This window comes from Cylas formicarius, unplaced genomic scaffold, assembly GCF_029955315.1.
Source record: "Cylas formicarius isolate icCylForm1 unplaced genomic scaffold, icCylForm1.1 PGA_scaffold_2__14_contigs__length_35257938, whole genome shotgun sequence".
Lineage (NCBI taxonomy): Eukaryota > Metazoa > Arthropoda > Insecta > Coleoptera > Brentidae > Cylas > Cylas formicarius.
In genome coordinates, this window is record NW_026844319.1 from 2,909,025 (window position 1) to 2,925,690 (window position 16,666).

At 38.0% G+C, this 16,666-nt stretch overlaps 1 protein-coding gene across 1 annotated transcript; it reads left to right on the forward strand.

Annotated features, from left to right (window-relative positions):
* The first annotated feature begins 4,333 nt into the window (after positions 1–4,333).
* On the forward strand, positions 4,334–10,268 carry LOC132698038 (uncharacterized). Its single transcript, XM_060663873.1, has 5 exons — positions 4,334–6,502; positions 6,551–6,787; positions 7,098–7,286; positions 9,039–9,249; positions 10,153–10,268. The coding sequence occupies exons 1-5, from the start codon at positions 4,334–4,336 to the stop codon at positions 10,266–10,268; spliced, it is 2,922 nt and encodes a 973-aa protein (XP_060519856.1).
* Positions 10,269–16,666: the final 6,398 nt, after the last annotated feature.

Consider the following 16,666-nt stretch of genomic DNA (forward strand, 5'->3'; position numbering starts at 1 on the left):
CAATAAAGCAATGTCGACCCAATGACATTCTACTGGCAGACTTGCCAAATCACACAATTTCAAGCAAAATTTTACTACAATAAAATTTTCTTATAAATTTATATGAATTTTTAAATTTCACGGACATAAGAACTACCATAATTTGCAGTTATAGATTAGTTTTGGTTAGTTAGTTAGGTTAAAAAGCAGTTCTGGCCATTCTAATTATAAGCACATATTGATACACTCATCCCGTGATGATTCTGGCATATTTGTCACTACAGTAACACCACTTCGGTTGGTAACATCCAAAAATGATAACCTTTGGAATAACCCAACACCACAATCTACTCGATTTTGTAGGCCACTTAAAATGCAGTACTCAAGGGAAACAAAAAATCACGTCCTAACGTAACAATCAGATTAAAAATTTAAGTCCACTAGCACGCAATGTTGGAAACCATACTTTAGAAATTACCCGATGGCAATAGCAAATCATCTCAAGCTTGTCCCATGTGTATAGCAACACCTTAAATATGAAGGTTAAAGATTTTGAATCGGCCATTGTTACGTCCAACCCAGAATTGTTACAATATGGAATCAGTTCACTACACTACAGAATTAAAATTGAAGTATGGAAAATTAGAGGAGAACCTAACGAACTTGCTGCCAATGAAAGGAAAAAAATGTACAAAATCACTTTTGGGAGACCACAAGCTCGAACGTTAACAAACGAAGTTATGGTTCAAGCAATGATGGGCCTTTGGAAACCTAAATAATTCTTCAGAAATCACTTGAATTGACCTTGAAAAATTTTAAACGCACTTAAAAGGAAGGACAGTATATCCTTAGATCCTCATGCAAGCATCCATACATAAAGTTTCGATGCATTCACTGCCTGTTCGATACTTTGCTGAAGATGCTGCTGAATTAAGAAATAAATCTGACAAACAAGGTCGTTTAGATCTAAAACTAGCCAACTGAGGAACCTGGAAGATGTATTTTGTCGAAGTCTAGATACATCAGATCTTCTTATTTCCGGTGTCAGCCTTCGTTCTAGAATACGAAATTCTAAAATTAAATTAAAAATTAAAAATAAGTGCAGTAATTCGGTTACTAAAAACTTTTGACTAAGAAACTTCTTTAGATTTAGCTTCTAAAGATATGGATAAATCTAAAAATTAATCAAATTTAAATCTTGATAATCTGGAAGATTCTTTAGAAATTAGAGCTTTAGAAATTTTAGATTTATAATCTGAAATGAACTGCCACGTCTCTTTTCCACTGAAGGTGGAGGGGAGACCAAAGCAATCCTACTATACTTTGCTCACTTTGCTACCGATTGAAAGCAGTAAGTATAGAGCCCAAGCAGCTCAGTTTCTCAAAATATGGGCGGGGTATAGAAAATATATAAATAAATAAATAAAAGGTTGGAAACCGGGCCGCCAGCTAGAGCAATACGCCAACCTATACCAAAATGTATTGATAGTGACTAGTGTCTTTGCTCACTAGCCACCAAACAAACTCACAAATTTAACAAAGTTCTAGGCAAATAAATAATAAATAAACAAGACAAGCACATCAGTTTAAATCTCCATATATTGGCTACTGGACCAGATTCTCAATCACAGAATATAAGCAAAATACATTAGACCAGGAGCTCCAAGCTGGGAAACTGACTATACGCAAAATACTTAAGTACACAATAAACACAGGAAGTTTGGTTACGATCGATCGTTTACAAATAATTATCACAATAAAAATGTTTCTATAATTGTGTACTTTACCCTTACCCTAACTGAGCTCTTTAATTTATATTGATATTTAAAAATTTAAATTTGTATTTAATAGGAATAAAATTAACCGAAACGTAAATAGAGGCTTATCTGTGATCCTCCAGTTACCAGCAACGAACGAGTCGGGCACGCTCTAGGACAGCTGTTCTGTATACTGCCTACGGGTTCACCAGTCAGTGGCATAGGCACGAATGCTTATCGCTCTTGGACGAGGAAATGTGCACTGCAACGTCCGTAACCGAGTTAATTTGAAGACTCGGTAATTCTTGGGTTGCAGAATTCAAAACACGTGCCGTCCACGAATGGAAAGAGGCACCAAATCCAAATGAACCGGAACTAGGGAACCCGGTGCCAAACCGGAAACCCAAACCAGACCAACAATCAAAAACCGGTACCAAAAGAAAAACCAAAACCCTACAAAACAAAATAATGAGTTGCGGTTTTCATAATTACTTGCAACACGTGAAATAAATTGTGAAACTTACGCCTGATGATCGTGGGTGGCGGTGAAGAGTACCAGGTGCTAGGTTGGTTAGCTTTAACCCAGCCCAAGCTGTAATGTTGGGGACGTTCAAGCAAAATACTACCAACAAAACGACGATCCGCAATTTCTATACGATTTCAATCCGGTTTAATCCTCGAAAACTACGAGATGCCACAAACTTATTCGGATTGAAATCTTGCAACCACTTGCACCGGCGGAAATCGTAAAGCCAAAAAAAAAAGACCGATGAAGTTTCACAAAGTTCCAAAAAAGACCGATGGACACGATGTTCGGTTCCGACATCACTAGGGTCAATGGGCCAATAATGACAGGAGTTAATCAAGGCAAGGAGACCGCTATTATCCATAATAACCAATTATTACACACACAGTAACGTCTTAGGAAATCGAAGACGAACGTGGGCCAAAGGTCGAGTGCTTAACTGTACTAATGGCCCGGTGCATTCACGTTAACAGAGGATTGAAATATAACCTCTCCAAAAAGCAACAAGTGTAAATAAATATAAACACGGGACAAGAATAGGAATTGCCGTTACTTCGGAAATAAGAAGGAATACAGGACATTCCGCAGTAACATCCTAAATTGCAGCAAAAATGCAAGGGCTTACACTTATTTACATTTATTTTAGGGCAGGCAAACCACACCAAGCAATTAAGCAGTTACAGTGTGTTCGAGCAGAAGGAAGTAGTGAAGAATAATTAGCAACACCAGTAGTTTTGAGGATTAAGACAGTGTGTAATTGTGAGAATAAAACTTTCTGTAGGTAGTCTCCGAGCATTATTAACCTACCTGTGAGAAACATAAGTCGAAGTAGAGAATGACAAATTTTGTCATTAATATTAGGTAAAATTTGTTTGTCCAATATTTATACTATACTATTATAAACCACAAAATAAACTAATATCATCTTTCGAAAAAATAAACATAAAAAAAAGGTTTCTAATATGTTACGTTGTTATATTATTATTATTAAAACGTTTGCTAATAAGTTTTAGCGCAAATTATGGTCATTAAGACCATAGCACGACGTCAGAAACGCAGCTATGAAATTTAAGACATTTTCTAAACGAACTTCTAAATACCGCTTTTAAAAGGCATGGCAAAGGCCATAAAGAAATTTTGATAAGAATTTTTGCGAATGCTCTTTTAAGCAGAGAGCTCTTTTAGTTAAAAGGAAATTCCAAATACCGCCGTCAATATTTTCCGCAACTTGATTTGTGCAGCTGATTCAATTAACGAGATATTCGACGAAATTAAAAAAGACACCGCCGCTAAAAATGCTTGACTGTAGAACAGCAATCAATTTTTAAGTTTTTGGAGCAAAAGCGACGAAGTCGTTAATACTGGATCTTTTACTTTCATTTTTATAATGAATGTACTAAAAGTGATTCATGGTGATTCATTTTCTGTTGTTAGACTGGGAATATACTCAGCTTTACCATTTTTTACAGGTAGCGATTCTTAAAAATGAAATTATATTAATGAATACCATAGTTTGGGATAAGAAATATGAACCAGGAATGTTCTGCAGAGTAGCTAGTTACTCAGAAATTCTTTTGTGCTCTATAGTTATTTTAATATCTAGGTTGTTTAGAAAACTTAGTAATCACCTCCATAGCAAAACTGGATCACAAGAATCATCCTAACCAAATTGTTATTGAAAACTGATATATCGCCATTTTCAAAATTGCAAAACTTGATTTTTTTCATATACGATACCCTGTATATTTGTATAATAATAATAATATTAATAATAATAATAATAATAATAATAATAATAATAATAATAATAATTGATTGGGGGTTGCGCTGTAGAGGTAGTACCTTTTATCAAGGACGGTGGCACTCAACGATATAATCGGTGAGTGGTCGGCGATAACTGGTCCTCACAGGGCACCCAATTCTCACTTATGGCTCCACGTGCCACACCCCGGAAACTGCTTCCACCGGCAGGCTAAACTAAGTGAGGATAGCCAGATATTGGCGAACAGCGACTGTTCTCCAGGTTAGGAGCGGCTGAACTCAACCCTGTTATACAGGACCCCATTAAAACATGATGGAGAATCAAAATAATGATGCCTCGGATGAATTTTATGGTGAACGGGATTTAGGCAGAGGGTCCCCGGAACCCGAGCTACAGTCTCCTGCAGTCGGTGGTGGACCGAGTGGCGCCACCCTGCGAATGGCTACCACAAGACACAATGGCGGCAACACTTCAGCAAATGCAGCAGATTCAGAAAATGTTCCTCCAGCTCTAGAGCGGGGGGCCATTGATGAAGAAAGGCACGCTGTACCTACAGCACCTCGAATGCGCAAAAAATGGACTAATGAAATAAACACATTTCTTATGCGCATATACTACAGAATTACTAACCTAGAAACAGATATGCTAAGATATAGAGATGAACTACATCAAGAATTCTCTACCACATACCCAGAAATGAACGCTAGTGCACAGAGACTTTCAGACCAAATACGTGCAATCAAACGACGGAATCTCTTACCTTCTGCAACACTTAACAGCATAAAAGATGAGGTCAGGCGAGAAGTAGAAGATCATATTACTCATCAGAAGGAGGACCACACAGAAGAAATGACTCCTATTGACGATTCCCCAAAGCAGCTAATAGTAGACCGCACAAATATACCAAACCGTCAGATCGGTACTAATGCTTTAAATGAATCGCTTAAAACAGAATTTCACACTGCGCTGATCCAATATAAAGATGTAGAACCGAAATATAGACCTAAGATACCAACACTACATACCTCTGTGAAACTATCTCAGATTGTCGAATTATTAAATACTGAAATTCTCCCATCTGCCCTACTTGACGCAAAAAATATTGCGCAAGTTCACGCCGTAGTCTATTGCTCCGCAGTTGCAACGGCTAGAGCGATGGGATTTAAAGTTACGTCCGACTCTAGAGTGGTGAATAAACAGGGCGAGCCGGCATGGAAGAAACGATTAAGCCAACTTATTGACACACTTAGGACAGACATCGGAAGGCTAACGAGCTTCCAGAAAAAATCCCACAACACACCTAAATTACTTAAGCAAGTTCAAAATATTAGGGAAAAGTACGGACGCCACGGAGAAGTTCCTAACCTTAACGACCAACAAATCATGGACACTATGAAGCAGAAGCTTTCAGTTTACTCAGCCCGATTGGCAAGATATAATAAAAGCTATAAACGGAAAACCCAAAATCATCTATTTAATGTAAGTGAAAAAGCCTTTTACCGTAGCTTAGATAAAAAGAAACACGAGTGTAATGAAGACCTCAAAATAACACCCCAAGAATTAGAAAATTTCTGGGCCCCAATATACACAAACAAGGATGAACATAACCAACAAGCAACGTGGCTATCTGAAATCTCTTCTACAATCGCAAATCCAATGGAATACTCCAGGATAACAGAAACAGACGTTAAAGCAGCAATATATAGGACAGCCAACTGGAAAGCTGCAGGTCCAGACAAAATACAAAACTTTTGGTGGAAACGACTGTGGGTCACACATGCGTACCTAGCCGAGCATTTCTCCAAAATAGTGTCTGATCCAGAGTTACTACCGTCATTCTTTACAACAGCCATAACTCATCTTATCCCTAAGGACACAACGAAAATCAATGATCCGTCCAAGTACAGACCAATAGCATGCCTCCCCACTATATACAAAATACTCACGGCATGCATCTCTAACAAAATCTACAACCACCTAGACAGAAATAGTTTGATCGCTGAAGAACAGAAAGGGTGCATTAGAAAAGCGTATGGCTGTAAAGAACAACTAGTCATCGACTCAGTCATATCAAACCAGGCAATAAAAAGCAATAGAAATATTCACATGGCTTACATCGACTATCAAAAAGCATTTGACTCTGTGCCACATTCCTGGTTGAAATATGTACTGAAACTCTATGGTATCCACCCCCAAATACGGACGTTTCTTGGTCTTTGCATGAAAAAGTGGAATACTGACCTAACACTCCACCATCAAGGGAAGTCGCTGATTGTACCGAGGATGAGGATTAAAAAAGGAATTTTCCAGGGCGACAGTCTGAGCGCTTTATGGTTCGTCATGTCGATAAATCCTCTCAGCCTGCTTCTGAATAACAGCCGATACGGCTTCGAATTAAAGACTCCTAATAGATCCCATAGGTTAAGCTCTATATGGATGATCTCAAACTATACGCATCTTCAAAACAACAACTATCAAGTATGATCCGGATAGTGGAAAATGTTTAGCACGGATATCCGAATGAAGTTTGGTTTGGATAAATGTAGAACTATCCATATAAACAAGGGAAAGTTTTCTAACGTGGTGAACATACAAGAATCAGAGATTCAAAACATGCAAGAGACGGATCTTTACAAGTATCTTGGAATTGAGCAGGCGCGAAATATTGATCATGTTGGCACTCGAGAAAAACTCGAGAAGATAGTGTACGAAAGAACGCGCAAAATAGCCAACAGTTGTATAAATGGTCGAAATATGAGCAAGGCACTTAATACCTTTGTTATTCCAGTACTGACCTACTCTTTCGGCATTATAAAATGGTCAAAAACCAGCATCAAGCTAATGGAAAGCAAAATGCGTTCAATATATAGAAAACACGGTCACCTCCATCCCAACTCGTGCCGTGAGAGATGGACTCTTCCAAGAAGTGAAGGGGGAAGAGGAGTAATACACCTACTTAATATGCACAATAAACAAGTGAACAAGCTACGAGAGTATTTCTACAATAAAGATGCTGCACTACATAAAACCGTAATAGAGGCAGATAAAAAATACACTCCATTAAACATGGCAGATAGAAACGAGATTTCAAATTGAAATAAACGATGAGATCCTGCATCAATGGGCTCAGAAGGCGGTCCACGGCGGGCATTTTTCCGACCTGCATCAGGAAGATGTTGACATTAAAGCGTCAAACAAATGGCTGAGCAACGGAGACTTGTACGCCGAGACCGAAGGCTACCTGCTGGCTATTCAGGATAGAGTACTACCAACAAGAAATTATAAAAAATATATCCTTAATACCCCTCACACAGAAGATAAGTGCAGAAGATGTGGCCAAAATGGAGAAACTATTGAACACATACTAAACGGTTGTTCAACTTTAGCACCCACAGAATACACAATAAGGCACGATAATGTAGCAAAAATAGTTCACCAAAACCTTGCAGTTAAACATCACCTTCTTGAACAAAAGTGTCCTTACTTTAAATATTCACCTGAAGCTGTTCTGGAGTCAAATACCCATAAACTGATGTGGAACAGATCTATCATAACAGACAAAGCAATTCAACATAATAGGCCAGATATAATACTCACTATTAAAAATGAAATGATAACCTACTTAATCGATATCGCAGTACCTTGGAACAGAAATCTTTCAAATACTCACAACCGTAAAATACAAAAATACTCTGAGCTTGCTAGCGAGATCAAAAGAGTTTGGCGCCAACGGGAGGTTCATACAATACCAGTGGTCCTATCTTCTACAGGACTAATACCCAAAAAACTTCATAAGTCACTTCAGTCTCTCGGCCTTCAACAATATCTCTATATGGAACTACAAAAAGCCAGCATACTACAGACTTGCCACCTGGTCAGAAATTTCTTACAGTAGGAAGAGTATTTGTCTCAGACCGTACCTTCTTATTAAAAATAAAAACCGACAACGTCGAGCTAAGGAATAACAATAATAATAATAATAATAATAATAATAATAATAATAATAATAATACGTTTAATTTTTAATATAAGGTTGAGGACATTTTGACATTTATGACAAAAAGGAAGGTCAGTTAATAGGAACAGTATTATTAACAATTTTAATATATCTGAAGCCAAAAGTAGCCACACGCGAGCGGTCACGAAGATAATACTTGAGCAATAATAATTTGGTTTAATGGTAATTAAAAGTCATTCGTTGAGCAGAAATTGTTTAGGTATATTGTATCGCATCCCATTTTGAACAATTTTACGGTCACAGCTATTTTCAAAAATAGAGAGTCGCGGTTTCCGCGATATTATATATTTTTTGTAAAATTAAATGTGTCCGTTTCTCTGTTGCCTTATTGAAGAGTTTAAAAAACGTTCATATAGGGTTTTTTCCGTAGAATCCAGTGTCGTACTTTATTTTTAATTTCTTACCTCTCAATTCCAGGGTCGTGAAAAAAAAAACATTTTAATTAAATTTTAAATTTGTTAGTGAGGCAAGACAATGACCGGCTAGCTCTCTAACAAGAAAAAAATTTAAAGTAAAATATTACTAAACAGGATGTAACCCCAAGTTGGGAGGCGGCCGAGGGCACCTCGGTCGGACCCGGAAGGTGATAGGTAGGCGCCGCGTGATTAAAAAAAAAAGAAATCTTATTGACACAAAGGTTCCTAGCCGAAGAAATAAACCCAATAAATCTCAAACAATAATTTCTTAAACATTCATGCTTGGGAAGGGTTACAACATTAAAATTGAGCAAAAAAGTATATAAAAGTGTCTACCTGGAGGTTGATGCGAGTGCGTCAAATCTCACCTTCAAGTTTTGGCGACGGAAAAGAATGTAACATACAATGAATTATTAAGGAATTATATGTTTAAATTAAAAAGATAAGTTTCGCATAGACTTCTCGAACAGAACAGGCCACTAATAGGAATCGGCAGAACTTAAGCTGTCCAAACCTCAAGCTCGCCTGAACGCTACTCATCGCTCTGGTATTATACCGGTAACCAAGCAACAAGACGTAGTGGTGGCTCAAGGAATTCCAGTACGTGGGCAGTCTCAGCCAACCGACTAATGTCGGTAAGGAAAGCCGGCTAATGGACAGGGAAAATTCGACCACCAAACACGTACGCATGAGACAGCATGACACCAACTCTAGCAAAGCTCTCTGGTATTCGGATAAAAGAAGAATCCACGTTGAGAGGTTAGAGGGAAACCCGAACAAGGGAAAAAACCGTAAAATAAAATCGGCATAAATTGAGGAGTACGGGTTAGGTAGTAAAATGCCTGACTTACCTCGATTCTCTTTTTCAATAGAGAGAGGGCGAATGAAAAGCAAATGTGGTGCCCAGTCTCATAGTTTGGGGGATGGTAATTGTTACGACTTCCTCTAATTCGCAACTAATACTCTGTTTTTGCATTAGTATCTCTTAGTAAACCGGTGTCACCTAAGAGAAAACCGAGTGAACACTTGGCCGGGGAGTAGTCCAAAACTACAGAAACCGAGTCTACAAAACAAGGGGTGCTTGTACAGTGTGTTAAAATCGCAAAATCGAGATCAACCTAATAAACAAGAAGTTTTGAATGTTAAGAAAAATATTATGATAAGATATGATGAAAGATCCAAACAAAATAAACCCATTACTTCGCAAATGTGCCAGTACATTTTACTTTAAAATTGCTAAATTTTACGATTGAAATATGAAACCGGCACACTCCCCCCTTCCTTCGTCAGAGGTGGATACTAATCGACAAGTGGACTTCCATCAGAAAAACATCTTATATATTAGTAAAAGATCAGCTGCGTCTCTCGAAGAGCTCGCCGGTGAAGCCGAAGGAAAAAAAATAAACACCCAGAACTTGCGAACTAGTTAAACAGCAGAATTGCGCTCCCTCTTGTTGTGCTGGAACCTACCTAGTGGAGCCTGCGCATCCAATAATAGACATTAAATAATTTTGATAGGTTAATCCCTAACTCACTACCGTCGCACATCAGACACTACCACAGCTAAGGTGGGCCACTTAAGTAGAAGTAGCCGAGACCTCCCATAAATTCATTGGCTCGCCGAAGATACCAAAGAGCCGTATGAAAGCCGAAAAATTAAACAAAACTACAACAGCGCAATAACGATTCCACAGGGAAATCCTCCAGACTAGAGTGGCAACACAGCGGTAAGCATGTCTCGTGTATTAGCCCTCACAACAGTCCACAGGGTTACACCAATCAACAAGATCAACCCGGCCAAGGACACTAATCGGGAAAAAAGAAGAGTTCGCAGGAGCCCTACCTTGTTGGTGATAACTCTCCAACAATATCAGCGTGATTTCGAATACAGAAAAAGCTTACCAAATCTCTCAAAAGAACAACAGACTAGTGAGGCATCGATGCATGGTCCGTGACAATGATAAAATAGTTCCCTTCAAGATAATTGCGCAGTTTTTCGAAAGCCCTGTTTTGGTTAGTTTTTCAAAAGCTCAGTAGTGGAATAGTTACACTCCTGTTTTGACAATGAACGTGCCAGAAGCAGATTACAAAACAAATCAAATAGTTCCCTTCAAGATAATTGCGCAGTTTTTCGAAAGCCCAAATGGCGCCAAAACTATCACGCGCAGTAGTGGAATAGTTACACTTCTGTTTTGTCAATTGAATGTGGCAGAAGCAGATTACCTTCTCCATCCGATTCTTGATCAGGACGGCACCAAGTCTATAAGTAGAAGCATTGGTCTGAATGACAAACGATTTTGAGAAGTCTAGACGTGTCAATATATTAGCTGAGGCAATTCTTAATATGATTAAAGCCAGCCTCGCAATTGCTATGCCAGATGAAATAGGCATTTTTGTGGGCCAATTTGGCCAAAGGCGAGATCAGGGTGAAAAAATCTGGCACAAATCTCGGTACCAACCAGCCATACCTAGAAATCTCCTAATCTCAGTAATATTCCTGGGCTGAGGAGCCCTCATCATGGCTTCAACTTTTCAGACATCCACATGAAGACCTTTAGAGTCAACTACAAATCCTAGACATTTAAGGAATCACATACAAAACTGACGCTTCCCAAGGCTTACACTTCCCAAGGCTTTACTACTTTACCCAAAATAATTAAATGCCTCTCAAAGTCGGTTAGTGGCCTCTTTGGGCACAAGAAGTACTGTTGAAGACTAAGCGCTCTTAGAAGGCTCGACTACATCCATTTCCAGCATTGTTTTCACTTGTTTATCAAGGATCTTCTGCTTGAAGGGTAAAATGGGATAATATCGCTGTTTAAGTGGCGATTTCTTGAAAGCTCAAGGCTACCTGTAAGGGGGGTAATAGCTCTCTTCTAATAATGCTAACCTGCTTACTCTAGGACGGTTTCCTAGAAGACATCGCGTTGTTTATTTCGCCCGTTCGTAGTTGCGATGTCCCCTTTGGCTGCTGCGTATCGCTCTGTCGTTTGTTTTTTACGTATTGGCTAACTGTATTTGTTCCGTCCAGTCGGAATTGTATTGTTTTATTTTTCCTCTTTAATTTTTGTAATTGGGGAATTTTTATATCGAGCAAATTGAAATTGGTTTTCTTTTAATTAATTGCTGCGGTTATATTCTCCGCGTATTTTGGTGACAATCTCACTGGGTATATGGCCAGAAAAACTCGTATGTCGCTCGGGTGTCGTACTCCGCTGTGATCGGGACTAGTACGACTGAGGCAGAGACCAACGTGAGAGCATTTTTCGCGTGCCAGAATAAATATCTCGGGTGCCGTCAAGTATTGCGAAATTGTGCCGGTCAACAGCCAGAGCTACATCAAGGTAGGCCAAGAAGAAAAGAGATTGTCATTTTTCGTCTCGTTACATCAATATATTATTTTTTGAATCGCCCCGTTATTTTTAGCTTCAATTAAACAAAAAATTACAGTCCATTGCTCTTTCTCGTCCAGTATTTGTAATGATAATTTATATTTAGGTGTCCGGACTTTTCTATTTCGATGGATTCTCGTATAATTCATTTTGATTAAAAGTGCCGAAATGGCCTGTCTGGTGTTGGTGCTGGAATAATGCAGATGTTGTTTGTTTATTTCTTATGGCTAATCGATGTGCCTCGAGCCTGGCTGAAATCCTCCTATTGGTCTGTCTCACGTACATCAAGCTGCACGATCCGCAAGCCACACTATATACTCCTTGGTTCTCTAAAGTAATTTTTTGTTTTGGATTTCTTAATATTGCTCCAATGGTATGATCAGGTTTGTATGCCGTAGATATCTCGTGTTTCTGTAATATCCGGCCGATTCTGTCAGTAACCCCCTTGATGTATGGCAGAACAGCGATCGATCTTTCTTGGGTTTCGTCCTGCACTCTCTTTGCGGTTGCTGTTGTTTGCTTGTTGCCCTTTTGATGGTGCGCCTTTGGTATCCGTTTTGTCGAAGACAGATACTAATTTTCTTCAGTTCATCATCTCTGTTCTTCTCGTTCATAAGCCTGAAGGACCGAGCAATTAATGTATTTGCCACTGTCTGTATCTCTGATGGGTGGTGGTGAGACTCAGCGTGTGTGTTGGTTTTCTATAGACAGTGTGTTCCAAGTGTCCATCTTCGGTCCTTGTGATGTGTACATCTAGAAAGGGCAGACTGTTATCCTCTTCAAGTTCTCTTGTGAATTGACTCCTTGGATGAATGGAATTCAGATAGTCTAGGAATTTCAACAGCTCGTCTTTGCCAAAAGACCATACAGCAAATACGTCATCAACGTATCTTGTCCATAGTTTTGGCCTGAGATTTGCCGTCTCTATTGCTTTCTAAATCATTTCATTTATCACATAATCACAGGCGTTACTTCAAATGCCATTGGAGAAGATCATCGCAAAATGTATTTTGGACGAAAAATTCCCATCTATTTAGCAAAAAACAATCATTAAAGCTATTGACAATGTGGTAGACCCTCAAGGTCAGAAAGATTTACGGCCTGTAAGTATACTTCGAACAGTTTCTAAAATATTGAAAAAACATATATGTGGGCAGCTGGTTCTTTAGTAAACAATAATCTACACTGCATTGCCCATCGGTATTTAGAAATGTTGGCAACAGCGCTAGTTGGCATAGTAAATATTTGCAAAATTGAAGTATTTTGGATTCTCAAGTAATTCCTTAAATCTTATTAAAGACATCCTAACGGGTAGATGCAGTCGAGTTGTAATTACAAAAATGCAACACCTTTGATACAAATACAAACTTCCGATTTCAAGTTGTTCCACAGGGGTCGGTAATTTGACCAATTCTGTTTTCTTTCTGTGTCTGATATGAATCAGAGTGTAGCACATATGGCATATGGAGATTATCTGTTTTGCCAAAACTAAACAAAATTGGCAAATGACAATCAATACAAAAATTGCACCACTCTTGTATTCGTTTTGCCTATACCGTAGCCACATATCTTCTTTTTGAAAAATGTTAATATTTTAAACATGGGTAATCGACGGAAACTGCATAGGTACAGGTGTGTTTATAAACTTCTTCGATATTTTCAAATAGCAAGAAGTAACCTAAGTTACATTGTTCCTCATTGCAGAACGTCAGCATTTCAGAGATAATTTACTTATGTGGCAAAAAAGATATGGAATAGTCTCATCAGTCAGATGAGGAAATCAGGGTTATCTATCTGCGTACACAAAATTAATAAAATCGAAATTATTTACACAACAAAATCTACTTTGAGAAAAATTAATTTAAATATTCAATAGCTATTTTTATTGATCTTTAGTGTTATGTTGCTGCTAGTGCTATGGCAACTTAACTGTCGATTTGGGTTTGGGTTTACTTTTTCTCCGATTGTTCCCGCTCAGTCGTGTTTCAAGCAGTTACAAATTAAGCTTTAATGGCAATATAGTCGCCACAACATCCTTTTCTTTTCTAATTTCTTCTCTTCAATTAATAGTTCTGCGATATATTAGTGCACTTCTAGGTCCGATGCTGTTGTAGAGTCTGCGGCCTTCTCGCTAACATTTTTCTCTTAAAAAGTGTTCGTGTTTGGGGTGTAATTCATGAAATTATATTGCCTTTTGTTGCATAATATTCTATATTCTTACCTTCTTGTTTAAATTAATGTCTTTAAAGTAGTATCTAGTCGTATTTGTAGTCCTGGTGTATCTACTCATGTTCTCTTGATTTCCCTACCCAAATATTTACTGAATCTTTTCCCGCACGTCTAAAAAATAGATTGTCATACGTTTATTTGCAGACGTCGTTTTGTTTAACGGGTTCGACCGCGGCAGCCATTCTGCTACGGTTAAATGAATCGAAAAAGTTCAGACATAAAGCAAAGTAGGCTTTGAATCCTGGGCTGTCATCTTGTTAAAACAAATGCCCCTCGCGGGGCGATGCCTCGGCAGGAATGCCGCAGAAAAAGTGGCGCATTGAAGGTGCTTTTAGCCTCTCGGAGGACGGGGGAGATGGATCGGGGCCTTTGAAAAAATTCGGAATTTGGGTCGATAGGAAAAAAAGTGCTTCCTTGCAAAACCTCATATATTTTCTAATTTTTTGATATGATAAAACTACTAGGTTAATTAAAAATGACATTTATAAACAAAACAGTGATTGTGTTGAAAATGTTTATTATTAAAACTAAAAACATTTTCTTTTGCTCAGTACCAAAAAAAAAACATTTGAAAATGTTTTTTGATTCAAAAATTGGTAACAAAGTACAGCCTTTAGCTTAAATAATATTAAATAACTATAGGCATTGGCTAAAAAATCATTTAACAGCATTTTCTATTTGCTAGAAAAGTGCGCACTGTGAGTGTATTTCCATTTAAATCTTCAAAACACACTAAGTAGGCACTTTTTTTTGCAAATGAGAGGCAGAGAGTATAACTTTAATGAAACTTTGCGTCGGTTGTTGCTGAGTCGAACTTGCTGACGTTTCGCCAATCATCCTGTTGACTTCTTCAGAGCTTGACTGAAATTGGCTCGTATTTTACTCTGTACCTGCTTATATATTGTTTGAGAGGGGGGAGGTGGAGCTAAATAAGGGGCATAAACACCGTCTCGGATGACTGATTCCCATATTGGTGACATGTAGAGACCTGAGAAAAACCTGATTACATGCAAGAATTTTAGTTTTATCGAATAAAATTTTATGTCTAGTTTCATGAGTGTGTTTGGCAACAGCTGATGAGTTTATTTGTCTTAGTCGTAAGGCTCTTTCATGTTCTTTGAGTCTAGTTCATATTTTTCGTCCGGTCTTGCCGCATATGGATGGAATCTGTAAACTCCTGGCATTTCAAATGGAATTTTGACTTTGACGGAAGTAAGATGTTAAGAAATTTTTGGACAAGTGGTAAATCTGGTTTTGACGTTATACCTCTTTAGAACTCTTCATATGTGCTCAGTGATGTTTTGAATGTAAAAAAGGACCACAGTGGCAAGTGTAGGATTGCTTTCGGCTTCATTGATATTGGAAGGTTGTGGTGAATTTTTTTTATGGAACCCTTAATATCTTTAATGTGGAAATTATTACAGAGAAGAGCGTAAGGTGTTTTAATTCTGGGTTGAGTGACTCGGGCCGAGATAGTTTTACGGCTCTGTAAACAAGAGAGTTGATAACCGATGACTTTTGTGCCGGATGGTGATGTGACCATGCATTAAGGTATCGGTCTATGTGCGTAGGTTTTCTGTAAACACAATGACCCAATGTTAGGTCTGATTTTCTATTGATAAGAATATCTAAGAATGGAAGATTATTATTAGTTTCCAACTCAATGGTAAAACGTATGTTATAATGTATAGAGTTTAAATGTCTATGAAAAGCTACTAGAGTTTCTTGACCATGAGTCCAAATAACAAAAGTATCATCGACGTAACGTTTCCATAATTTTGATTTTAGATAAAAGGTGTCAAGAGCTTTCTTCTCAAAGGCTTCCATAAATATATTCGCGATGACTGGTGATAGTGGAGAACCCATAGCTGTTCCCGACGTTTTTTCAAAAATTTGACCGTTATAAAAAAAAATACGTTCCCGGCAAGCCTTTTTCAATTAAGGTGAGAAGATTTGGTTCCAGATTCTTGGACTTCAATATATTTGAAATGATGAGAGTTTTAGGAATAGGAACTTTGGTAAAGAAGGATTCTACATCGAAACTACCTAGAATATCTTGTGTATCTAATTTAATGCTTTTCAATTGTTCAATGAAGTTAAAGGAATTAAGTACGCAACTGTCTTTTCCCTGTAACGGGTTTTTATAAGGAAGCTAGATATTTTGCTTGAGATTATGTTGGAGAACCAATGGTGCTGACAATAGGTCGACGGGGTAATCCTGGTTTGTGAATCTTTGGAAGTCGAGACGAGGAATTTTAGAGTCATGAGAGGTAAAAAATTTTTTCACGGAGTCTGATAGAGAAGAAGCCTTAATAACAGATTTAAGGTTGCGATGCATAGATGACGTAGGATCTTTTTGAAGTTGGAGATATGATCCGTCTGTAAGAATATCTTGAATATTTTCCTGATTTTAGAGATTTTAGATCGATGCGTTCAGACTTTGCAATATTGGATTTAGGAGCTTTTGATTTTTTTAAGGATTTTTGCGGTTTCAAATCGAATTTCATTAGCATGGCAGTTTGTTTAGGATAGACTCGACATTTTAAATGATTTCCTCTTTTGGGATAATACGTGGGACAAGAACGTA